This window comes from Erpetoichthys calabaricus, chromosome 12 (assembly GCF_900747795.2).
Source record: "Erpetoichthys calabaricus chromosome 12, fErpCal1.3, whole genome shotgun sequence".
NCBI lineage: Eukaryota > Metazoa > Chordata > Cladistia > Polypteriformes > Polypteridae > Erpetoichthys > Erpetoichthys calabaricus.
In genome coordinates, this window is record NC_041405.2 from 110741128 (window position 1) to 110767065 (window position 25938).

General features: G+C 38.1%; 1 protein-coding gene across 2 annotated transcripts; it reads right to left on the reverse strand.

The window, feature by feature from the left end:
• Window positions 1-215: 215 nt before the first annotated feature.
• LOC114662508 (solute carrier family 25 member 53-like) lies at window positions 216-24368 on the reverse strand. 2 transcript variants are annotated; one of them, XM_028816000.2, is made up of 3 exons: window positions 24068-24368; window positions 2019-2117; window positions 216-1869 (listed from the first exon to the last, which is right to left on the reverse strand). In XM_028816000.2, the coding sequence occupies exon 3, from the start codon at window positions 1847-1849 to the stop codon at window positions 956-958; it is 894 nt and encodes a 297-aa protein (XP_028671833.1). In that variant the 5' UTR covers window positions 1850-1869; window positions 2019-2117; window positions 24068-24368; the 3' UTR covers window positions 216-955. The 2 variants fall into 2 exon arrangements, with proteins under 2 accessions (XP_028671833.1, XP_028671834.1); XM_028816001.2 differs by lacking the exon at window positions 2019-2117.
• Window positions 24369-25938: the final 1570 nt, after the last annotated feature.

Genomic DNA, 25938 nt, shown 5'->3' on the forward strand with positions numbered 1-25938 from the left:
GACTCCTTAGTTGGCACATTTGAAACGTTCCACTTCTGCTTTGTTTTTCTCTGCTTTCACTTGCTGTAATAATTTGTCACTATCTCTGCTTGAGCTTGCCATTTTTCCACTACCTTTTTTATTCAGCTTCTAACTGTTGATGTAGATAATGCAGGACAGAACCTTCAGTTTTGAATAATGCACCTGATGTTCCACTAATTTTAGATTCCATCATAAATAGTTTTCTGTGCTGCTTTATTAAAATATTTAACATGCATATATTTATATTTTTATGTGTATTTGTAAAGGGATTGAAGGGATTGTGGATGTTTCCTGCGTGGGTCCCCCAAAATGTGGTTCCCTGAGTGGTCTTCCACTTTGCACTTTTCTTTGAGACTACCCTGCCCATGGGTCATGTCAGACAATGTCCTGACTTGGTTTCAGGTTCCTATAACCATTAGCAGCATTCTTGTTATAGTGTTAACCTGACAGATAAGCTAAAAAGAAGGCAACTCATTGATATTAGCTAAACATGTATTTAAAACAATAAAGCTTTCAAATGAAATAATGCTTTAGTGCTTAACGTAACATCTTTAACATCACCAAGTAATGAATTTGGGCTTTGGGGGTTTATTGATATCATCTTGAAAAAACCTAAGGAAAAAATACCTTGTTTTAATGAACATTCTTCACAATTCCATTTACTAAACTTTAGGCTACAATAATGCTATAATAGAAATGTTGTTTATTATTTAATTATACCTGAGACTTCAACACCACAGAGAGACATATTGGTTCTTCTGTTCTTATGCCTCATAGTGAAAATCAAACAGTTCAAGTACTAAGAAAAAATAGATTAGCAAACAGTAATCCGTGAACCTTTGAATAAGGAGTATGAATACAATGTAAACCTACAACTGTTGTGGCTCTCCCATGGATTATCTGAGTGGCACTGGTTAAATCCAGTTTCTCTGGTTTAATCACTTTTGAAAGACTTCCCCTTCATGGACTCATACATAGTGGTTGTGAGTCCCCATGTTATACAAGATCGAAGAATGACCAACAAAACTCCTCGGTAGATGAGATGGACTCGACTTTGACGGGAACGCCAGACAGCAGTGATGGAGTCCTTTAAGTTCCGTACCTCCCCGCCAACCTGGGACTGCATGTTGACAATCAGAACAGATAATGGGTACAACAATAAGCTGATGACTATGCTGTTCACACTTCCTGAAACAAAGGACGACACATGTGCACTTAGGCCTCTTTGTGTCAAGTGGTCACGAATTGGATCTTTAGAGCTAAAGAACATGGCACTTCCAACACCATTTCTTAACACTGTGGGAAGAAATCCTCTATAGTAGCCATTAGTCAGAACCTGATATCCACTACAGCTATTAAATTGTTGCAGGATTCTACGGACATTGGGCAACTTGGAGTCCTTGCGGCTATCCTGCAGTATATTTTGGACCCTCTCGAAAGGAGCGAGGATGAGAGCCTCAATGGTTCCAGAGAAAAATCCTGAGATACAGCACAGAAGGATGGACTGTGATCTACCATCACTTCTAGATGACAGCCAATGTAGGGCAGTTTCATAGGTGCCAAATAATACTGTTCCCTGAACTGTTTTAGCCAACATTGGAGGTAGAACACCTCTGTAGAACTTCAGTGGTCCTTCTTTGTAGAGCTGCTTTAAGGCTTCTCGTATTACCAAGGCATGAAGCTGTTGCCTGAAGGTGGTCTTGTAGATTGGGAAAGTTATCAAAGTTGTTACCAAGCTGGAGGCCGCTCCACTAAAGGAACTATTGCGAAATAAATCAACAAGTCCTACTCCCCTGTCTAGCCCTTGGCGGTTTGATCGATCCTGCATTCTTTTTTCCTTCAGAAAGCCTATTAGGAAAAAAAAAAAACATTTCATGATTAAGGGTAAAGAATAAAAACAATCCGCCTTTTAATCTGGTGAGTTTCAAGTGAAAGTCAGACACTATAATTAGAATACAAGAAATTTAATTCTGATTATGAACAGATTTCCTCTTTACCTTACATCAGTGTTTTGTGAGTATTACTGTCAGTGAAGCATATGTTGATTTACTGATATGTGCCCTCTTCAAACATTCCTGGAGGTAACACAAAAGTACCTGTTGGAGGTAAGTAGGGATGCAAATTTCATATTCAGTAGTTGACACTTCATCAGCTATTAGCCATTGTAACAAACATTTACAGTAAGTAAATATTATATTTATATAGGTATGAGTATAAATCAAAAAGTAAAGACAATTTGAAAATTACACAGTAACTGCAACAGATAGATGCTGACATAACAACAACAACTTCATGATGGCTTTTGGGTAGCTCGAACACACACAGCACAGTGCTCTGCCTTTAAGACTAGTTGAAGCCAAGGTCAAATGAACATGGGCACTCTGCTGCAGGATTACACCATTGTTGAACAAAGCTCCCCGTATTGAGATTTATTTTGGCAGTCGGATTAAAACTGGCCGAAATTCAGTAAAGTTTTCAACAACAGAACTCACTATATTAAGTTTTATCCACAATCTCAGATGAATCCATATCTGTGACATTGCTTTATAAAGCATATTGCTTTATAAAGCAGAGTGCAACTTATGAGACTATGCCCCCAAGCTACCAGGTGTTGCAATTTAATGATGGGAGTCCTAAAAAGCCAGTGCCCATAAACAAAGCAAAATGTCATTTTGATGAATGTCAATACAAAAAAAATTAATAAATAAAATTGTAGATAAATAACAGTAACAAAACAATCATACAAAAATGATCTACGACGTTTAAAAACTTGAAACATATAAGTAGATAAGTTATAAAAAATTTTCTACGTGAATAAAAATGGAATGACTTTGCAATCATAAAACTTAAAACAAATTGGCATCATTGATAGCTGGTTCCTATTCAGGAAGCATAGGGCACATAAATGGAATTCACAAACTCACCTAGATTCACTTATACTACTACACAATTGAGAGTCATCAATTTACCAAACAATCCCAGCTTTGCTTTGATCAACAGCAAGGACTATAAGAAATGGGTTAACAATTGATGAATAGACAGATCATAGGATGGCAATCCCAGACCTGGGTGATAACAATGGTTGCATATTTTTCTTCAAGTATCTTTCCAGGTACTTGTTACTGTCAATTAAAAGTGTCAATTAATTAGGTCATTTGTTCCTCCTCTTTTATGTTGTATCTGAGAAAAATCAGTAAAATATTTAGTAAACCAGAGTGGATTACACCTTACACTTTACTTTGGTGGGGATTCTTTCTAAATATTGTATGCGAACAATTAATCTATGATGAATATGTATAACATGTATAGTCATGTTAAGTTAAATAATTAAGTACAGTCCGTGGAAATTCAGGTATTGCTCCCTTCTGAAATGACTTCTTGGAAGTGTTTTACATAACTGTCCACAGTTACTGACATCACCTGTGTTCACTCCTTTATGTAATGCTCCTTCACTTGTTTTCTAGCATGTACTGCCCATTTCAAATCCCTACACAACATTTCAATGGAAGCAAATCAGGGCTTGACTAGGCCAGTCCATAACCCTCATTTTCTTGTTTTTGAGGCATGCCTTGGTGGATTTGCAAGTGTGCTTTGAATCACTATCATGTTTAAAGGTCCTTTAGTAGTTCAGCATCAACTTTCAGGAAGGTGACCTCACAATCTCCTCAAGCACACTTTGATATGATGCTGAATTAATAGTTGCCTCGATGACTGTAAGCTGCCAAAGACCCGAGGCAGCAAAACAACCCCAAACCCTAACATTTCCCTCATCATGCTTCACAACTGTTATAAGGTTCTTCTCACAAAATGCTGTCTTCAGTTTGCACCAAACATGTACAGTGGAACCTTGGGTCACGAACATCTCGGACCACGTACAAATCAGGTTACGACCAAAAAGTTGGCCAAACTTTTGCATCTGTTCACGACCAGACACTTGGGTGATGAACAAGCCAGTTTCCCTTCCGGTTCGTACACGCTGATGATTTCTGCACGTGTTCATCTCTTCCTGTGCATTCCCTGTGCAGCGACAGAGAGCGTGAGAGAGTGAGCGAGCGAGAGAGAGAGTGAGAGAGAGAGAGAGAGAGAGGGCTGGCTGTATAAGGCTGTGAAGGCAGTTAAAGAATGCACCGGGCTTGTTTTTAAAGAGACTGATTTGGGCATTGTTTTAACCTTGTTGTTTTTAATGAAGACTTTTTTCTATTGGATTTTAACCTCCACTTCACTTCTATTTACAGCGATCTCTTCGTAGCATGCATTGTTGCAATGTTACTTTTCTTGGTTGTTTATTAAATTACGGATTTTTCAAATGTTCATGTTTTTCCCTGTGCTTAAAACTCATTAAAAAAAGTGTTTACAGCGAGTGGTTCGTAAGGCTATAGCCTGAATTCTTACAATGTTACTTTTCTCTGTTCAAGGATTTCTCAGTGTTATTCAATGTTTTTACATTTAGTTTACTATTACATTGTGCATTCTATGGTATAATTAACTATTTTTGTGCTTAAAAATCTTTAAAAAAATATAGTTACATACAGTTCGTATGGGGGAAATTACTCCGGGACACGACCAAATCGGGTTACGACCAGAGTTTTGGAATGAATTACGGTCGTGACCCCAGGTTCCACTGTATACTGTTACTGTGGCAAAACTACTCTAAATTTGATTCACCTGTCCAGAGCACACTGTTCCAGAAGGCTTGTTCACTGGTAAGCTGTAGTTTTGTCCTAATGTTCTTTTTAGACAGCAAATGCTTTTTACTGACAAACCTCACATGTAGGTCATATTTGTGCAATATCTTTCTAATTTTAGATGCATGCACTTTGATAGGAACATTTGCAAGAGTTACCTGCAGATCCCACAATGAAATCTGGGGTTCTTGGAGACTTCTTTTAGCATCAAATGGTCAGTTCTTGGGCTGAATTTGCAGTTGTTTGAAATGTATGCCACATGTAGATGATTTTCCTTACAATTGAATGATTTATTTCAAATAATTTGGAAATCTTTTTAAATCCCTTGCCAGACTTGTATGCATTCATATGCATTCCACAACCATTTTTCTGAATGCCTTAGAGAGCTTTTTCGATTTTGGCATGATGATACCACACACATCATAACAAAGAGAATATGTGACTCTAGATATCTATGGTTTAAATTAATTTAAATTATGAGAATAAACACATCATGACAATTTCATGTATCATTTGTTCAAGTATATCACTTTTATCTGTAGACACTATTTGAAGGAAGATCAAATATTTGCCTGATGTTGAAAAAGTCAATGACGTTAACTTGACTTCACATGACTGTATTTACTTTTACCAATAGTTGCTCACTAGTTGCTGATGTCACCAAGTAATGTTACCAGAAACTTGTCAGATGCTTTTGTGCATGCATATGGCATAATGGGCACCATTTTATTTATATGTGAGCTATGTGAACAAAAAACATCTCCACTTTACTACTCTCAAAACGGAAAGACTCCAACATACCCTTTTGATTAGATAGCTTAATATAGCCTTCTTGGTAAACAACCCAGCTTGGTACTGATGATTCTCTCTCATTACCCATGAAACATGTTTTCTGCTTTAATCACTCTACGTCCCAAACATATTAAACCTTTCCTTATTCTATGCACCACACTATGTAAGACAATAGGAAGCAGTCAATCAAACTAAAATAAAAAAAAAAAAAAAAAAAAGATCCTAATAAAAAGACCCCAGTTCAGGGCACTACAAGCTATTACTACAAAAACTACTTTTCCTAAATTTCATAAAAAAATTTACATTTGTTCAGAGGCAGCAAAGAGTTGAAGCAGTTCTAAAACTGGATAATATGTACTGTATACCTAATAGCAAGAACTGAGACTTCTACCTCTACTAAAATGTTACTCCATTTATACAGAAAGGTATGTACTGTAGATTCAATGGTTCAATAGGAAAGTTTTATTATTATTGCTTTCTGACCAACAGCAGTACACTTTTTTGGACTAGACATTCATTTCCCACAGTTGTGACTTAGCAATGGCCTAAACTGTACTTATGACACTGCTTCTGCCTCTTATTTCAAACCATATGCACAAACATGAACAATGCGTTGATATTAGCCCCGTCTATTTAGAGTTATATGTTTTGCATAGACATGACTCCTCTTGTTTGAATGAGGACTGTTAGTTAAGAAAAGCAACATGTCAGAACCAGTAGAAATGACAATGATATTACCAATAAAGTAAATCTAAAAGTGAAATGTGTCTTTCTAACAGGTTATTTTAGTGATAAAAATAAGTTTAACAAGAGTCTGTAGATATAGCAAATGACAGTTTATTGTGTGGCTCAAAGTAGAACAGTCGTATTGAATGTTAATGTTCTTAAACAATGATGTTAATATGCAGAGTACAAACAAGACCAAACACTCAGTGACCAAACACAAAATGTTAAAATGATTTACTGTACAGTTTAAGAAGATGTGACAAATCGTTCAGGTAGAGATTGTAAACAGTATCAATATAGAAGGAAAGTTTTTTTTTTCGATCTTGCTCGTACTCCACGTTATGGTGCATGGTACTGAGAATGCAGACAGACTTCTTCTTTACAACAAACAACAGGCATCAACCACACTAAAGAATGGAGATAAACACCATCAGCTCAGAGAGGGACAGGCAAGTTTGTTGTTCCACATGAACGTCACTGACTGAATAAAACTGAATAATAAAAAGAAAAGCTGTAACTTTACAAGTAGCCAAAATTTACACCGGGTGTTACAGATTCAAATTAAATGTATGTTATTGTAATAGTCCTATAATAAATGCTATAATAAATTATATTATTCTAATAATAATAGCAGCTCACTACTCAAACCGAGGAGCACCCAGACTCGAACCCGCAAACTTTTCATTATAAAACAGCAGTTCTTACCCCTGCACCATCCAAGAAGACATATCAACTTTCTGTCGATTGACATTTGGGCTTGGGTTAACTCATTGACAGAAACATGTAAATTGAATGATTTTTTTTTTAAGTTTGTTTTATTCTTGTATAAAAGCACACGTGTTTATTTAATATTTAGACTAAAGTCTTCACACATTGTACACTTCACATCATTATTACTATAACATTAAAAAAGTTTGTTTTAGGTATGTATTCTGCATTTCTTGCCTCACATTTCCTGTCATCCTACATTTATCCAGATCGTTGTAGACACGGAACACACATGAAATGCATGTGTTCCAAATAACAATATATTATTTACCCTATACAACTCCAGGCACTTCACACCCAGATAAAGAGACTTGAGCTGGGAGAACTTCTGCTGCGCCGGTAGGGAACAGGATAGCAGGCTGCTTGTTGTTTGTGCTGATTAACACATTTGCAAAACAAAAGACACTGATGGAGAGGTGAGAAGGAATTTAAGGTGGTCCGGGATTTCAACTTTTTTCGTAGGCTTCAGGGATTCTAGTATTAAATTAAATGAAACATTACTACACCTAGCAATGAAGCTGAAAAGCTCCATCCATACTTAACAAACATCTGAAAGACAGAAAACTATGGCTGGAGAAATACCACTCACATTAAAGAAACAGGCACTAACAAAAGATTTGTCATAATATGACGGATAAGAATTGTAGTAGAACCACCAACAATATTTAAGATGTGCTTTCTCACTATAATAGCATCCTACAGGAGCAAGACCTGTGGTTTCCCAATCTCTTCCACTTCAGCTTGTCTCAATGTTTGACAAAGCAACTTTCAGTGTGACAAACCACAAAATACCAGCAAAATACCAACATTAACATTTTATCTCTCTTGGCAACACTGAACTGGACAGAAAAAGGCTACAAGTACACTTGAAATGATTTTGTGTTAAGTTTTTGACCAGCAGGAGCATCTGAGTATGCCCTTGAGTAGGAAATTACTACAGCTTGAACATCATTTTTCTGCTCTTGATAACTTGTATCTGTCTATTTAATGGGAAATTGAGTTGCTTTGTATCTACTTTATTTCTGGGGATGGCGCTTTACCTTGGTTACTAATGACACATCACAGCAGAGGCTCTATAGACATAAGGACACACATTTCAGGTTAACATGGTGATTTCATTAATGGCCTTAATTTCATGCACTACCTCTTCTGCCCCCAACAGCTGTTTCTGAAATTTCCCAAAAAATTACTGATCCTCAATGCTTACCCAGGTTCTTTTTTGGTCCAGGAGATCAGCTATTAACATATAACCAGTGGCTTATTTCTCTTCATCTATAAAGACTACTAACCTTGTTCAAAACAATTGAATTCTTTATATATTACCACACATGTTGAAAGTGATGATTTGAAAATACGTAACATGGGCAGCATTTAACTTTTATATCTGCTGGATTCAAACTGATCTTGAATTTTCACTTTCTTTGGTCACACATCTGCCTTTTGAACATTAAATACATTGCAATATACAAGAAAAAATATATTTAAATAAAATAAAAATAATATTAGCACAGGGCGGCACGGTGGCGCAGTGGGTAGCGCTGCTGCCTCGCAGTTGGGAGACCTGGGGACCTGGGTTCGCTTCCCGGGTCCTCTCTGCGTGGAGTTTGCATTGTTCTCCCCGTGTCTGCGTGGGTTTCCTCCGGGCGCTCCGGTTTCCTCCCACAGTCCAAAGACATGCAGGTTAGGTGGATTGGCGATTCTAAATTGGCCCTAGAGTGTGCTTGGTGTGTGGGTGTGTTTGTGTGTGTCCTGCAGTGGGTTGGCACCCTGCCTGGGATTGGTTCCTGCCCTGTGTTGGCTGGGATTGGCTCCAGCAGACCCCCGTGACCCTGTGTTCGGATTCAACGGGTTGGAAAATGAATGGATGGATGGTATACAGGATATGCACTATCCAGTATCTCCAACTCTATTCTTCTGCTACATCAATTTCTTTTTCTTGAAAAAGAAAAGCAGTGTATTTCACACAAATCCACTTTACTTGGAACTCTCTGTAATCCACTCTAAGTAGTTCAAGTGGGTAATTGCACCAGCATAGTTAGACCACAAAAGAAACCCAGCCACAGGGAATGCACAAACCAGTGTGTTTCTTTGTGCCGGTCCCAAGCCCGGATAAATGGGAAGGGTTACGTCAGGAAGGACATCTGGTGTAAAATTTTGCCAAATCAATATGTGGACAACAATACAAATTTCCATACCGGATCGGTCGAGCCCCTGGTTAACAACGACCGACACCAGTACTGTTAGCCAACAGGGTGCTGGCGGAAATTGGGCTACTGTTGGCCGAAGAAGAAGAAGCAGGGAGACGTAAGAAGAAGGAGGGAGACGTGTCCGGAGGCAGGAGGAGAGGAGGAAAGTAAAGACAGTGGAACTGAGGGTAGGAACTTTGGATGTTGGCAGTATGACTGGTAAGGGGAGAGAGTTAGCAAATATGATGGAGAGAAGGAAGATTGATATATTGTGCATGCAAGAGACTAAATGGAAGGGGAGTAAGGCCAGGTGGATGGGAGGTGGATTCAAATTGTTCTATCATGGTGTGGATGGGAGGAGAAATGGGGTAGGAGTTATTCTGAAGGAACAGTATGTCAAGAGTGTTTTGGAGGTGAAAAGAGTGTCAGGCAGAGTAATGATTATGAAGCTGGAAATTGGAGGTGTGATGATGAATGTTGTTAGGTCATATGCACTGCAAGTTGGGTGTGCAGTGGGTGAGAAAGAAGATTTTTGGAGTGAGTTGGATGAAGTGATGAACAGTGTACCCAAGAGAGAGAAAGTGGTGAATGGAGCGGATTCAATGGGCATGTTGGTGAAGGGAACAGTGGAGATGAGGAGGTGATAGGTAGGTATGGTGTCAAGGAGAGGAATGAAGAAGGTCAGAGGATAGTGGATTTTGCCAAAAGGATGGACAAGGCTGTGGTGAATACATATTTTAAGAAGAGGGAGGAACATAGGGTTACATACAAGAGTGGAGGAAGATGCACACAGGTAGATTACATCCTGTTCAGAAGAGTTGATCTGAAGGAGATTGAAGACTGCAAAGTGGTGGCAGGGGAAAGTGTAGTTAAACAGCATAGGATGGTGGTCTGTAGGATGACGTTGGAGATCAAGAAGAGGAGGAGAGTGAGGGCAGAGCCAAGGATCAAATGGTGGAAGTTGAAAAAGGAAGACTGCAAAGTTGAGTTTAGGGAGGAGGTGAGATAGGCACTGGGTGGCAGTGAAGAGTTACCAGACAGCTGGGAAACTACGGCAGATGTAGTAAGGGTGACAGCAAGAAGGGTGCTTGGCGTGACATCTGGAAAGAGGAAGGAAGAAAAGGAAACCTGGTGGTGGAATGAGGAAATACAAGAGAGTATACAGGGGAAGAGGATGGCAAAGAAGAAGTGGGATAGTCAGAGAGATGCAGAAAGTAGACACAAGTACAAGGAGATAAGGCACAAGGTGAAGAAAGAGGTGGCAAGGCTAAAGAAAAGGCGTATGATGAGTTGTATGAGAGGTTGGACACTAAGGCCGGAGTTATACTTCACGCGACGCATGCTGCAGCGGACGCTCCTGCTACGCAAGCGTTGAAGTGTTTATACTTGCGCGCATACTTTACGTAAATCTGGAGGAATCTGCCAGGTGGCAGTGCGAGATATTATCACGGTGAGAACATGTTCGGCTACTCTGTGTTGTGAATTGCCTAGAACACCCATTAAATTCCGATGACACCTTACCGCAATATCTCTGAACAGGATGTTTATTGATTAAATCCAGGGATGTGTCCATTCCAACAAGCATTGGGCATGAGTGAGAAACAATCCCTGGACGATGCCTCGGCTCATCGCAAGGTGAATACAAGCACACACATACACTAGCGTCATTTTAGCGGCACCAAATCCCCAAATCTGCATATCTTTGGAAGGAAACTGGAGCACACTGAGGAAACCCAGCAGGAAAACGTGTAAACTCCAGGCAGGGAATATCAGCGACGTGACTCCCTGCAAGACAGCAGCGCTAACGCTCCGCCACTGTGTCACCCCATGTGTGTAATTATAATAATAATTTGCATTTATATAGCGCTTTTCTCACTACTCAAAGCGCTCGCAATTGCAGGTTAAGGGCCTTGCTGAAGGGCCCAACAGAGCAGAGTCCCTTTTGGCATTTACGGGATTCGAACTGGCAACCTTCCGATTGCCAGTGCATATCCCTAGCCTCAGAGCCACCACTCCATCCTATTAACAGTATTCATTATTTAAACGAAATTACCAATTTATCTGTAAAATGTAATTTACATACTTTAATGCTTTTCATCATGAAAGTGAAATCAAGTATAAATCTAAGGATTCTAAATGTGCAGAGAGTTGGAATATCATATATTTAATGTGCTCAGTGTGGCGATCTATTGCTGGTGATTCGCTGCTGTCAGGAGCAGAGGAAGCCCTAGAAAAAAGATGGCACAGTGTGAGAATTTTAAAACGTATCGTCTCATTACGATCGAGAATACGCGACGCTTGAATATAAAAGCACCATGAATACATCTGTATTTCGGCAGTTTGCTTCACCACATCGAACTAGTAATCAAATATTGAAGCGCGCACACCGATCTCGTAGCATCCGCAAAGCGGCTTTCTGTCACATGTAGATAGTAAACAGAGACTCTGACGTCACATTCCAACTTTTAGCACACTGCGCCCCCTAATTTTTTGCTGGTACTGCAACTCGCGCACGCATCACGTTAATTTCTGAGGACCTGCTCAGAGGACGCATCAAATGAACGCTCAGAATGTGTGGTGGCCATGATGCGGGAGCGTACGTGTTCTAAGCGTGAAGTATAAATGAGCCCTAAGGAGGAAGAAAAGGACCTGTACCGATTAACTGGACAGAGGGACTGAGCTGGGAAAGATGTGCAGCAGGTTAGGATAATCTATACTAATTAATAAAAGGCAAAGCCCTCACTGACTCACTGACTGACTCACTGACTGACTGACTGACTCATCACTAATTCTCCAACTTCCCGTGTAGGTGGAAGGCTGAAATTTGGCAGGCTCATTCCTTACAGCTTACTTACAAAAGTTAGGCAGGTTTCATTTCGAAATTCTACGTGTAATGGTCATAACTGGAACCTGTTTTTTGTCCATATACTCTAATGGAGGAGGCGGAGTCACGTATCGCGTCATCACACCTCCTACGTAATCACTTGAACTAAAAACAAGGAAGAGATTTACAGCACAAGTCAAAAGCGGGAACGAAGGTAAATGACGTTAATTTTTGAGTGTCTTTTAATACTGTGTAAGCATACATATTAAAACATGTGCAATTAAACGTGTGCATTTACGGGGTGATTTCTCAGGCTTAAAAGCTCGCCTTTTACTAAAAAGGTAAATGCTAACTGTTTTCATTCTGAAGGGCACAAACCACGTTGGATTTTGTAATGATAGTTGATTAGTAAGGTCTATTAAGGGATACTTACAGAATGATTAGTAATGCCTGTGAATGCCGATGCAAGTAGGAGAACGGGCGTGAACTAAAGAACGATTAGTAACTTGTACAGTAAATGTCTCTAAAGTCTGTCTATTAAAAAGTTATTATATCTTTCAATCCTGTGTATTGATTAAACTACGTACCTAACAAGATCACTACATGGTGTCAGAAGTGGCGGATTGGAAGAGGAATGTGAAGAAGAGGTTCAGCTTTTGAACGAGTCGCGTGTCTGTTAGTAACCCGAAAACGTGATCAGAAAGCGCTAAGACGTTCTAGCAAAAGAGAAAAAAAAATATGTTACGATTACAGCCCCCACCAAATCTCCAGTTAAAGGGAAATGTAGCTGAAAATTGGAAAAGATTTAAACAGAGATTCGAGTTGTATCTTGCTGCGATTGAAGCGGATAGGAAAAGTGAAAAAATGAAAGCGTCTATGCTTCTACATGTAATTGGTGAAGAGGCGCTAGAGGTGTATAACAATTTTCAGTTTGAAGAAGATGGAGACAATATGAAATTGAACAAAATAGTTGAAAAATTCGAAACGTATTGCAACCCAAAGCGCAATGTGACGTTTGAGCGGCACAAGTTTTTTTACATGTTTCCAGAAAAGCGGAGAAACAATAGACCAGTATGTGACGGAATTGCGTAATAGGAGCTGTTCTAAGAAGAAACCGTCAAGACATCAAAGGACCAATAACCTCTAATCAGAACACTAACACCAGCGAAACAAATATTAACGAGAAAACAAGTATAAATCAGGAAAGAACATCTCAACTGCAAACACAATTAACCAGAATATCAAAATGTCAAGTAAAACCACCAGAACGACTCATTGAGACATGTTGAGGATTAAAGGAACATTTTCAATTAAGAAATGCTGAATTCCTTTAACAGTTGTGCTTTTTATACATAGTTTGAATGCTGGATGTATGCCTGAAATGTTCTGGATAGTTCAGTTGTTTGAAGTGATCAAGAATTAAACGTGTGCATTTACGGAGTGATTTCTCAGGCTTAAAAGTTCGCTTTTTATTAAAAAGGTAAATGCTAACTGTTTTCATTCGGAAGGGCACAAACCATGTTAGATTTCAGCTGTTAAACGCGCAAAAATGTCGGTACACCAGATAAATAAGCGCAACATATTATCAGTTGTATTGTATGCTTACAATACATATAGAAATGTGTTAATCGTTAACTAATAGTATCGGATGGTGTTTTTCGACTCGCGCCTTGATTTAAACGATTGCATGTCTTGGTGGGTTTGCATAGCTTATTGTCAATATCTTTACACCTCTTTTTAAGACTTATTGACTGAAACGGGCTTTCATGAAAAAACTTAGGGCTTTGCTACAAGATACACCCTCCACAAGTTAAGGAAGTAAAAATAACAGGTATATATTTCTGTTTTATTTAAACCTTTTAAGTTCGTATGCATACCCCATTTGGCTGTTTAAGTTTTTTTTTTTTTTCTTCAGTAATATTTAATCTCCTTAAAGAAAAACAACATATGCATTTTACTTTTTTTGTATCTCTTTAGTAATATTTTAGTGTAAAAGGATAACGAGTATTTAAACCTTTTATGTTACTTTATAAAGTTATTTTACACAATGTTGAAAAATTAATAAGAAAGCTACATATTTTAGCAGCTGCTGCTTTAATTTTCAATGAAATGGAAAAAGCTCTCCAAGAGAAAACCTCAATGAAGAAGAAACAGTTTGCACTATCTAAAAAGGAGAAACCCTCATTTATAAAGGTTTGCTGCAGATGACTTAACTGAAAATAAATGAATAGTTCCTATGTGTATAATACATATTTATCTATTTGACTTATGCCTTTATTCCAGCAACTTGCAACATCTGAGGTACAATTTGTTACATTACTTTGGTCTTAACATTTTTAACTTTGTCGCCTCCAGCTTTGCCTCCTGTCTTTTCGTTAGTGCCAGCGTTTCCAAGCCATATAACATACAGTAGCTGGTCTCACTACCATCTTGTAGACCTTCACTTTCACTTTTGCTGGTATCCGTCTGTCACAAATCACTCCTGACACTCTTATCCACCCACTCAACCCTGCCTGCACTCTCTTCTTTACCTTTCTTCTATACTCCCCATTAATTTGTACTGTTGATCGGAAGTATTTAAACTCATCCACCTTTGCTAACTCTACTCCCTGCATCCTCACCATTCCTCTTACCTCACTCTCTTTTACACACATGTATTCTGTCTTGGTCCAACTGACCTTCATTTCTCTCCTTCCTAGGGCATATCTCCACCCCTCCAGGATCTCCTCAACCTACTCCCTACTCTTGTTACATATCACAATGTCATCTGTAAACATTATAGTCCATGGGGACTCCTGTCTAATCTCGTCTGTCAACCTGTCCATCGCCGTTGCAAATAAGAGAGGGCTCAAAGATGATCCAGGGTATAATCCCACCCACACCTACTGCAGACTTCACCACTGTCAAACTTCCCTTGTATATATCCTGAACCACTTTTACATACTTCTCTGCCACTCCCAACTTCCACATACAATACCACAACTCCTCTCCAAGCACCCTGTCATATGCTTTCTCCAAGTCCACAAAGACACAATGAAACTTCTTCTGGCCTTCTCTATACTTCTCTATCAAACAGCCTCAGAGCTAACACTACATCTATAGTGCTCTTTCCTGGCATGAAACCATACTGCTGCTCGCTAATCATCCCCTCCCTTCTTAACGTAGCTTCCACTACTCTTTCCCATAATGTCATACTGTGGCTAACCAGTTTTACCCCTCTGTAGTTACTACAGCTCTGCAGTTCACCCCTTTCTTAAAAATCAGTACAAGTACACTTTTCTCCATTCCTTAGGCATCCTCTCACTTTCCAAGATTGCATTAAACATTATGGCTAAAACCTCCACTGCCAACTCTCCTTAACACCTCCATTCTCCACAGTTATGTAATCTGGACCTATAGCCTTCCCATTCTTCATCCTCCTCACAGCTGCCCTTACTTCCTCCTTTCTAATCCATTGCACTTCCTGGTTCACTATCTCCACATCATCCAACTTTCTCTCTCTCTCATTCTTTCCATTTATCAACCTCTCAAAGTACTCTTTCCAACTATTCATCACACTCTCCTCGCTAGTGAGTATGTTTCCATCATTATCCTTTATCACCCTAACCTGCTTCTCACCTTTCTCAGCTCAGTCCGTGTGCATTGCCAATTGGTAACTGTCCTTCTCTCCCTGCTTAATGTCCAACCTCTCATACAACTCATCATACACCTTATATTTAGCCTTTGCCACATCTCTCTTCACCCAATGTCTTTTCTCCTTGTACTCGTCTAGTTTCTTCATTTCTCTGATTATCCCACTTCTTTTTTGCCAACCTATAATATACAAATAACAATTATATAAAAAGTGATAACATACAATGTAAAAAAAGTTCTTTTAATGTCCGTTAGTTTGACTGCTAATCCATTTGCGTTTGTGCTAGTGAGGGTTTTGCTGAGCCATACATTTAGACCAGCTGAAATAACGCTCACAGTCCTTTTTGACAGCAAATACTGTACATCTGATAGCCATTATATGTTTATAGTTCAGAGGTTTTGCAGCTAGCAGTCTACATAAACCAGTGTTTGGCAGAGAGTCTCTCCATTTTCTGTGCAATATTATCAATGTAGTACTTAATTCAAAAAATTCAAAAAATGTTGCAGTTTTGTTAAAATCTTCTAAGATATAACAGGCTGTGGTGTCTGTAGCCAAGATGACAGTGTCTGACTTATTTCTTTTGATACTGATCATATCTTAAACATGTAGTATATGTATCCGCTCATTTTACTCAAAACCCTATACATACACTTCCTGAAGCAAAATATTTTTTCTGATTCAAATCTCAATTTTGCCTGAACCTCTACAAATGAGATTTTTTTTTATTTTTAGCACATTATTACTAACAGTTCCTAAAAGACAGGAATTCATTACAACTGTCCATCATCAGCACATTCATGCTTACTTTTGTTAAGTTGTACCATGATATACCACATTTATATGGTTTTTCACTTTTTACTTTATATCAGATTTTTCTTGTGGCACTATAGGAATTAGGTAAACTTTGCTGTTTCACATACCTACACAAGCTATAGCTCTAACTATAGATGGATTTCAAATATACTATTCCTTTCAGCATTAACTTGTGTTATGAATGACGTTATATAGTTTGTTTGATGAGCTAAGATATTATTCAGGAAATAATTCCCCCATTCCAAAATCTGTCAACACAGTTTCAAAACCACACACTTGTGTCTTCATGTTAAAATTAAATATAGCCACTGAAAACATTCACTTTTCCATTAAAATCAAAATTTGTCATCATATGACACATACAAAAAGTCAAATACACAAATGCTAGTAATAACCACAACACACTAGAGAGAAAAAAAATAACACTACAACAAAAACTATTCATGTTCAGGAATCAATGCCTATTTTTCAGATTATTATGAAATTATTTGTAACTGACATAAAATTGCATGTATGGCAAAAATACAACAAATCATCTTTTAGGGTACATGTTTTATTTGAACTATTGAATCAAAAATAAAAAACCTCTGAATGTGGATCCCAATGCCCCAGTGCAGTGATGGGGACCCTGTACTATAAAAATGGCACTGTCCTTCAGATAAGACATAAAATTGAGGTCCTGACTCTCTGTCATTAAAGATCCCTGGGCCTCCTATGTAAATAGTAGGGTATATCCCAATGTCCTGGCTAAACTGTCCACCTTTCACCCCTTTGCCCCCTAACAGCTAATGTGTGGTGAGCGAACTGATGCAAAATGGCTGCCTCATCTGGGGGAGGCTGCATATTAGTGATGATGGCTCCCCACTTACTGTGTAAAGAGCTTTGAGTACCTTGAAAAGTGCAATACAAATGTAATGAATTATTATTATTATTACAGTATTCCAAGCCTCACTGTGAACAAAATACAATACACAAAGCATTGCACTATTCCAAAAACACAGAAGGTCAAAGACTAATGTGGGCTATGCAAACTAGCCAGCTTCATGTCCATCTCTTCTTTGGGTAGGGTGAGGCCACAAAACCTTATCCACATCACACTGAATGTTAACCTTTTCCAGATGAGGAAAATATGTGAGGAAAATATGCTTGTGTGTGTCTAAATAAATACATTGTGTGCCAATGTAGAATGAAATTTATCTGACATAAACTGTGTGCTACCACCTTCTCCTTTTCCTCCTCATTATCTCTTTCTTTGACATTGTATTCCATAGACTCTCTTCTCTCTCAAAGTTTGGATTCATTGTTCGTAAACACTGAAATATCTTTGACCCTATCTATATTCTCAAGTTCTGACTGCTGAGTAAAAAGATTTGATGATTAGATTTTACACCTGATTAAAGGAGTGTTAACTGAGTTCAGATTGTAATGACTTAAGTTAAATGTTTTGATTGCTAGTGTTTGCTGCAAGAGCTCTGTGTAAAATCAAAGATTCATGAGGGCTATTCTTAATAGAGTTTAGACAGATGTCTTTGCCACTTTGGCAAACATGAAAAATCAAGTGTATTGTGTTTATATTAATGGAAAAAGTGTTGATCTACTGACAGCTGAATTAAAATTATAGGGGATTTTATCAACTGAACCAATTCTAGTGTGTTAGTAAACCAAAAACAAAAATGTCATATCCTTTAATGAAGGAAATTCTACCATCATTGTACTTCCAGATTCAGACAGAGTCTTTTACATCTCTCTCCAAAACAGGCCTGAGAATCTTATTGTTTAATTTTCTCTTATCAATTGCAATTTCAAGAATAGTGTAGATGTCTAGGTGAAGGTGAAAATGCACAAGGAATTTGTTCTGAGCTTTCTGGTGACCAGAGAACTGAGTGAAGATTTGTCATGGAAGCTGTTACATGCCAAATGACAGCAAAAAAGCAAAAGAAAGCTACAGAAATAAAAAACTAGTTTGGATGCTAAAAGCCTGGGAGTAAATCCAGAAAAGAACAAGGTGACTGTGGGAGGTGAGTAGGGCAGGATGCATGGAAGAGGTGAGTGCATGGCCGCATGGTATATGCAGTAGATGTGTTAGGAGAAACTCAGCCTAATGCATGATTATTAAAAGTGTGGGCACATAAAAGATACAGTGGTATGAAGTGTAGTCTGTAGGCAGCAAATGTGAACTTTGTTTATAGAAAAGGAGTCTGTAGGGTGCAAGGTTATTATAGTTTTGCCTTTTTCTGTTAGTTTTTATTTCTATATTTTTTCTGACCTTACTTGGAAATTCAGTTTAGTTTTAGTTTTCCTTCATCGTGTATTTTTAGTTTTAGTTTAGTTTTTGTTTCACAAAGACATTTCTATTTTATTTTTATATATATTAGTTTCAGTTTTAGTTTTAGTAATTATGGCATGGAGTGCCTACGGAGTTAGTTTTGTGTCACAATCAGTCAGAACTGTACACTTAACAGATTTGGATATGAGTTTAATGTTAGTGGAAGCTTACTACACTGCCTGGTTTACTATCTGGTTTTGTTTTTGTCTGATAAAAACAAGCATAATCAAAACTAGACACTGAATATGAACAATTTTACACCATTTTATAATTTTTAAAATATTTTCTCATGAAAATCACAGGGGCTTCGGACGAACAGAGCTCTTAGACTTGAATGAGTGTGCAGACCCCACCTAGCTGTATTGACGGAAACAAAGAACAACAAGCATGTAGTGTCAAGGTTAGGGGCAGTGAGTCTTGAATAGACCACCATAAAGGACAGTAAACCCATAATGAGCAGAGCAAGAGCAGGTAATAGGAGTACGGACAGGCATAAAACAACAGAGACCGCGTCTGAAGTTAAGAACAATATATGCATTATCTAAACCTGTTTATCCAGAGTAGGATTGATGGAAATCTGGAGCCTACTGCAGCAGGTTTCGATGCAAGGCAGGAAAAATCCCTGGTATGCAATATGTATGATAAGGCTGATGTTAAGAACAAAAAGAATATGATATTTCAACTATCTACTTTGAGAGAGAGAGAAAAACATTGAATAAAGGGAGACAAATATTTTAAAATATAATTCTGCTAATGGATTACTTTCACAGTATCAGGTATTTTCAGTTGTGAATATGAACTAAAAAAGATAAATTAATAAATATGGAATAAATACAAAAACCCATTAGCATGTTTGGTTTTTCATCACTTGTCAGACTCTCTACCTTTGTTTGTATTGCTTCGTTGTTAAACGATGTTTTTAAAGCAAAAGTGATTGGTCAGCAACAATATGCTGATCTTACCTGTATATGATGACCTAGTCAGTCTCTCAATCAGTGCCATTTTATTTTCAAAAACCAGGAGTGCTCTCCCCTTGACTTTCTTGTATACTCAGATATGGGGATGGATATTTGAGGAGTAAACCGCAAGACAATGATTATATTTTTATATTATGTACATTAAGGAACTATCAACAACAAATCAAATTAATAATATATTGAACAATTATTATACTGCGGTGGGCGGGCACCCTGCCTGGGGTTTGTTTCCTGCCTTGCGCCCTGTATTGGTTGGGATTTGCTCCAGCAGACCCCCGTGACCCTGTAGTTAGGATATAGCGGGTTGGATAATGGATAGATGGACAATTATTATAAAGTTAAATAAATTGAACTCTGCAGCTGTATAAATAAAAAAAAAATTGAGTATGTGTTCAGGTAAAGTACCACTTCCGGTTGATGGATTGGCCCAAAAGTTAATACAGATCTATAATTGTGGTGTAACAACCACATGCCGAATTTCATCCATCTATCTAGTTGCGTTTTTTAATTATCGTGTTTACACACAAACAGACACACACATACATGTGCGCACGTACACACACAATTCCAAAAAACAGTATTGTTGGACACTGGTTAGTCTATAACGTCAAGATTCATCAAAATATCGAGGTCGAATTTTTTCATGATTACTATACTTTCTCTATACTTCATATATGAGAAAGTAAAAACGATTTCTCCAGTGCGAAGTGGCAGGTGAATTGCTGTCAATAAAAAGCAGACACCTGAGAAATAAACTGGAACGTTACTCACTCGTGATTTTTTTGTCCATATGGTAAACGTTTTGTTGACCAGTAAATTCTGATTTCAGCCGTATGAATTACATCTTGATATACAATGAGCACAAAGAAAGGCAACACGCAAATCGCTTTCTATTTCTCACGCTTGACGCACCCGCACTCAGCTTGCTCTGTCACCGCAAATGCTGTGTGAACAGCCACCCTCCGTCACCAGCCCCCGTTCACTGGATGAATATATGCGGGCAGCTCGTGGTGGACGACTTTCTGTTTTAGAGAAAGCTTACAAGGGTTAAAGACTAACGGCAAAAACGAAAACTAAAAATATTTTGGTAAATTATTATTTTATTTCAGTTAGTCTTTCCAGCTACTTTAATAGTTTCGTTTAGTTTTAGTTTTTCATTTCGGTTCTGTTAATTATTTTATTTCAGTTTACGAAAATGTTTTTTTAATAATAGTTTCAGTTTTGATTTTAGTTTTCGTTAACTATAATAACCTTGGTAGGGTGTAGGATGCTGATGTAGTAAGCATAAATGAAAACATCTGCATTGAAGTTGTTTTGGAGAAAGATGGGAAGTTCTGCTACTTAGATGATATGTAGAGTAAAGATGGAGGTACAGGCACAGCTGTGATGGTGAAGGTAAGAGTTACATAGAAGACATTCAAGTAGTTGCTCGCAGTTTTGACTTCTAAAGTAGCCTCCTTGCATTGAAGGAAAATGTTTATGAAAGCTGTTTGAGGTGTAGTACGTGCAGCAAGAGTGAGACATGGCAGATGAAGGCCATATTTTTTAGCAAAGCTATAAAGAAGAGAGAAGAATAATCAGATGGATGTGTGGAAAGTCATGGATTGAGACCAAGGTGAAGCCTGATTGGATGTGGAGGAAATTGTTGTTGTGCTGGGTATGTGGAACAGAAGGCAGAGGGTAATTGGGTAAAGACGGAGGTAGATGAGTTGAAGTTGAGAAGAATGCTGAAGAAGATGTGGTTAGAGATGGTGTGGGTCGGCCCCATGCTACCGGGACCCACGGGGCGCCTCTTCAACCCACCACCATCGATAGTCATGATCGGGATGAGCTGAGCAGATGAGGCCAAACACACCAAGCAAAATGGATGGTGAAAAAGTATAAGTCCTTTTATTAAAACAAATCAAAAAAATAGTGTCCAAAAAGTGCAGTGATCCAAAAATTGTCAAAAAATAAATAATCCCATAAAACATGAACTGATGGAAGTTAAAATAATCAAATAAATAAAGAATCCATAAAAATTAGGTTAAAACAACTGGCAGGAAACTGTCTTCTGTTAAATGCTTGGTGCCTCTTCTTAAACTGAAGTGTCCTCTGTTCATCCTTGAAGGGACCTCGCAAAGGAGGAGTCGTCCTACCGTCAAATGCAGCTAACTGTCCACTATTAGTCAGGGTTCCTACTGATCCATGGCTCCCAGTAGGGCTCCCAATCCAAACTCAGGCTCAGGTCCTCCCTGGACCATGGCTCCAGAGAGGCTCACCATCTGATCCTTTGACTCCCACTGACTCGCGGTGAGTCACCACTACCGCTAGCCCTCTAGCTCCAGAAAATCTCTCAGCCAGATTAACCCACTTCACCAACCCAGAATGACAGCCGTATGCTCAATTCCAGAGCCTCATCCATGCTGCCTGCCTTCTCTCTCTCTATCAAGCTCGTTTGCTCACTCACCCCAGCACCGGCACGCTCATTCACTCCTGCCTTCTCTCTCTATCTCTTAACCTTCATTCATTTCTTCCGCTCAGCCTTTTTCCTATCGATTATTCCCTTTGTTTTCTCATGACATCCCGTTCTTGTAAGGCTCTGTGGGCGCAGTGTCTCAATCGCACATCACAGGAAGCCAATGAAGCAATTGAGAAAACCACACCTTCTGTACAGGTGCGTCTTGCACCAATTACTCTACCAATTCCCCGCAGCTGCGTAAGCATGCACCCACGGAGAATGAAACAGACAATTAATTATTAATTTATTAAAACAGGCCACTTTCTCTGAGCTGCGGACCCACTATAACAGATGGTGGCAGATAATATAAAAAGGATGGGTCTCACCAAAAGACTTAGCTGGGTACACAGTTAAATTGGTGATAATATTGCTGTTTAGTGTTAACTTGAAATATGCATAATTCTTTATATAATTATAGAGTCATTTTGAACTAAATATTAAAAAGTGAATATTTATTTATTTAATTGCATATTTATATACACATTCTAGATGGGTGGACGAGATGAGAAGTTTAGCCGGAACAATCTAGTTGCAGAAGAGCAAGCTGTTCCTAATATGAAAGCTGATAGAGGCCTCTGTTCAGCAGTGGACAGCTGATGCCTACAAAAGATGATGATTTCTAGGTATGTATTGCAAGGTTTTTTGCATTCTCTTGCATACTGGCCTATGATTCAATTTTACTAAACTTTATTAGTGCTATATGAGATTATACATACTGCTAATGTGGATACTCTCTCCTCATCAGATGTTTTCTATTCTTTTTTGTCATTCTTGAATGTGTTTGAGCGGATCATTTGTGATATTTCTAAAATAAGCTTCAGTAAAAAGCAACATTTCCCCTAAGGACAAATACAGTACTGTACTACCTACATGGTGCCTTTCATAAAAAAAAAAAGAAAAAAAAAATCTTTGCTACTTAAGACACTGAAACCAGATCCTATTGAAAACGGCTTTGCTACCAATATAACCTTATAACAGATTTGCCTTCCATTACTTTCTAAGACTGACATTCTTACATGTTTAGTCACACCCATTTGACATCGTTTGCAATGTTAAGGTCATGACTTACCGAGTTTACTGTCAATAAATATTATGACTTTTTGACCTTGCATTGCAACGCAAAGTGCGTTTTAAAGCACAATATATATATTTTTTAAAAAAGGATTTACTGAAAAGCGTAACTACTTTACTGACGCGCAGGGTCACTTTTTGTATTTGCTTCAGCGTGATGCGCACCTTACAGGAAAAGCTCTGACAGATTCGCCTCAGTTGACAAATTGAAGGTACAGCAGCTAATCACAGAAATGAATTCGGCGTTTCGTACAAAATATTCACTCCATCAATGACAAAAAAAATCCCTCATATTGTGAAAGGTTCTGTTTAAAATAATAGTTGAAATAAATTGTATAGCAGCTCACATAACACCTTCTTACTATTGCAATGGTTTCTTACAAGCAGACAGAGAGAAGTTTAAAACACAAGACGCCTACCAAAACAAATAAAAAAATCTCTACCAGTATCCAGGACAAAATGATTGCTTAAAGAACAATGAATATCACTCTGCTTTGGATGGGTAAATGGGCTAGGGTTGTGCTCGTGGACGGCGCCATACGTGGTGCACAACACTGACTGGAGGTTCGCTGAAGAGGGGAGGGGGGAGGGGAGAAAGCGGCCAAGATTGAACCTCCGCGAGCCTAAACGCTGCGGGGCTAACCGTTCATTACACATTCAAAGGCGATAATAAAACGCATACAAAATGTATGCACAACATTGCTTCATTTGTTTGCTTAATAATCGAAAGCAGCACTTTCTCACCTGCGAAGAGGTCCGGTTCCGTTAGGGTACCTCCTTGTCTACTCACCACTTCTGCTTGAGTAGTAAGTACAACGATGAAATAAATTCGCGTTCTTTAGCTGGGCTGTTTTGTCACTTAATTCCACAAATGTTTCTAGCACCTTTCGCTGTCCGTTTCTTTCACAAGATGCAGTCTGTATCTAAGCATCCTATCATCCCGGTAATGTTGCTTCACTAGGAGTTCGCCTTTAGACATCTGATTGGTTGCACCGTTCATTACCTCCATGTCGATTTGTAGAGGACCCTGTCAATCATTTAATGTCGCCTCGTTGTAAGCGCTTTCTGTCGGACGATACTCTTTGGGTGTGTCTGATGAAAGAAAGTCTTAAAACTGAAAATGAGCGAAAAAAAATAGGACACCTTCCTTTTGTAGAGATTTTTATTTGTATATCTAGAATATGATGCAAACTTAAGATACGTCGTTTTTGTTTTTCTCCTTAATAATGGATAAATCTTATCTTAAAACTGATCTGGAAAAGGCCATTTGCAGGAAGCAAGGTAGCCTACTCCCTGAAGGCGTACGAGCCGATTTAATAACCTTCATTCAGACGACAGTGCTCCAGGGATAAAAAAAAAGATGTAAATATTTATTCAGTAATAAATCTATAAAGAACATTGGGATGGACCCCAAAATATCCAAGAAAAATAGAAAAAGAAATGACTTGCCAGCAAAAGGAGACTATTTGGAATAGCAGGCTCCTTAGCTGAAGCCATTTTTTTGATGGATTATACAACCTTTCTCCGTTTATGATTTAACAATTTGTTTTAGGGCCTCATGACCACTTAAGTGAAACAGTCATTTCTTATTTCTGCCCACCTTAAACTCCTTGACTCAACTCTATCAGTGAATGCTTGCATTCTGAGCACTTATTAGCCTACTCTATTTGGCCTAAGAAACAAATATTGTATTTGGTGGGAGCTGAAAGCTGAATGGTTTTCATTGAATTAATTCTGGAGCATGTTTGCCAGTTTAATCTTATTTGTTTGATTAAATTGTATTCTAGTGTAATATTTTTTCCTCAAATGAAGGATTAAAAAGAAATTAGTATTTTGCAAAAATGAAACAAATCTAGATAATAAGACAATACACCGTGACAGTGAATCAGAGAACATGTCACACTTAATGACTACAGTTGCTGTATCTCAGTGCCTTCTGCAAATCAGATTACATTACTGGGAATCACAGGAGATGATGGTTTTTCACAACTTTTTGATGCAATTTAAATTTTGTATTGAGCCATAAAATTATCTTAAGCGTTTCTCATTTTGACCGCCAATTAATCTGATGGCCGACGGTGCTTTCTAGTTATGGTTAATTCAGCCAGCATAACTAGAACGTTTTAATCCATCCTTTTCTTTTTCCATTCTGTTTTTATATCACAAACATAATATTTTGGATAGACAAGCAGTGTTGGGGAACATTTCTTGTAAAAAGTAACTTAATTACATAACTCATTGCTTATTAAGTGTATATATTCTATTTTATTATATTATAAAATGTAACACATTGCAAACATTGCTTTATTTTTTTCTTTTTTTGCATGAAAACTGCACATTTCACTGGCCTGCCTTTGTTAAATTCTAAACCAATGTAACTGACCAGAAACAGTCAAATCTGACCATTTTCTTGTGTTTTATAAGTGCATTTAGTCCTTCAATACAGAGTCATGCCATTTCTGAATAATGTGTGAACACTGTAAAATACAAAGTTAGGATATGTGGTTCATATAAGACTTTTCAAAGATTTTATGTGAGTCTTTAAAAATAATGATATGATCTAAAGGATATTTTTGTTTCATTTGGTTATGATTTAACTCCCCCACAAAAAGACA

What these genes read in the sequence shown, in the direction of transcription:
- LOC114662508 (XM_028816001.2), bottom strand. Translation starts at nt 1,849, where the DNA reads ATGCAGGATCGATCAAACCGCCAAGGGCTAGACAGGGGAGTAGGACTT.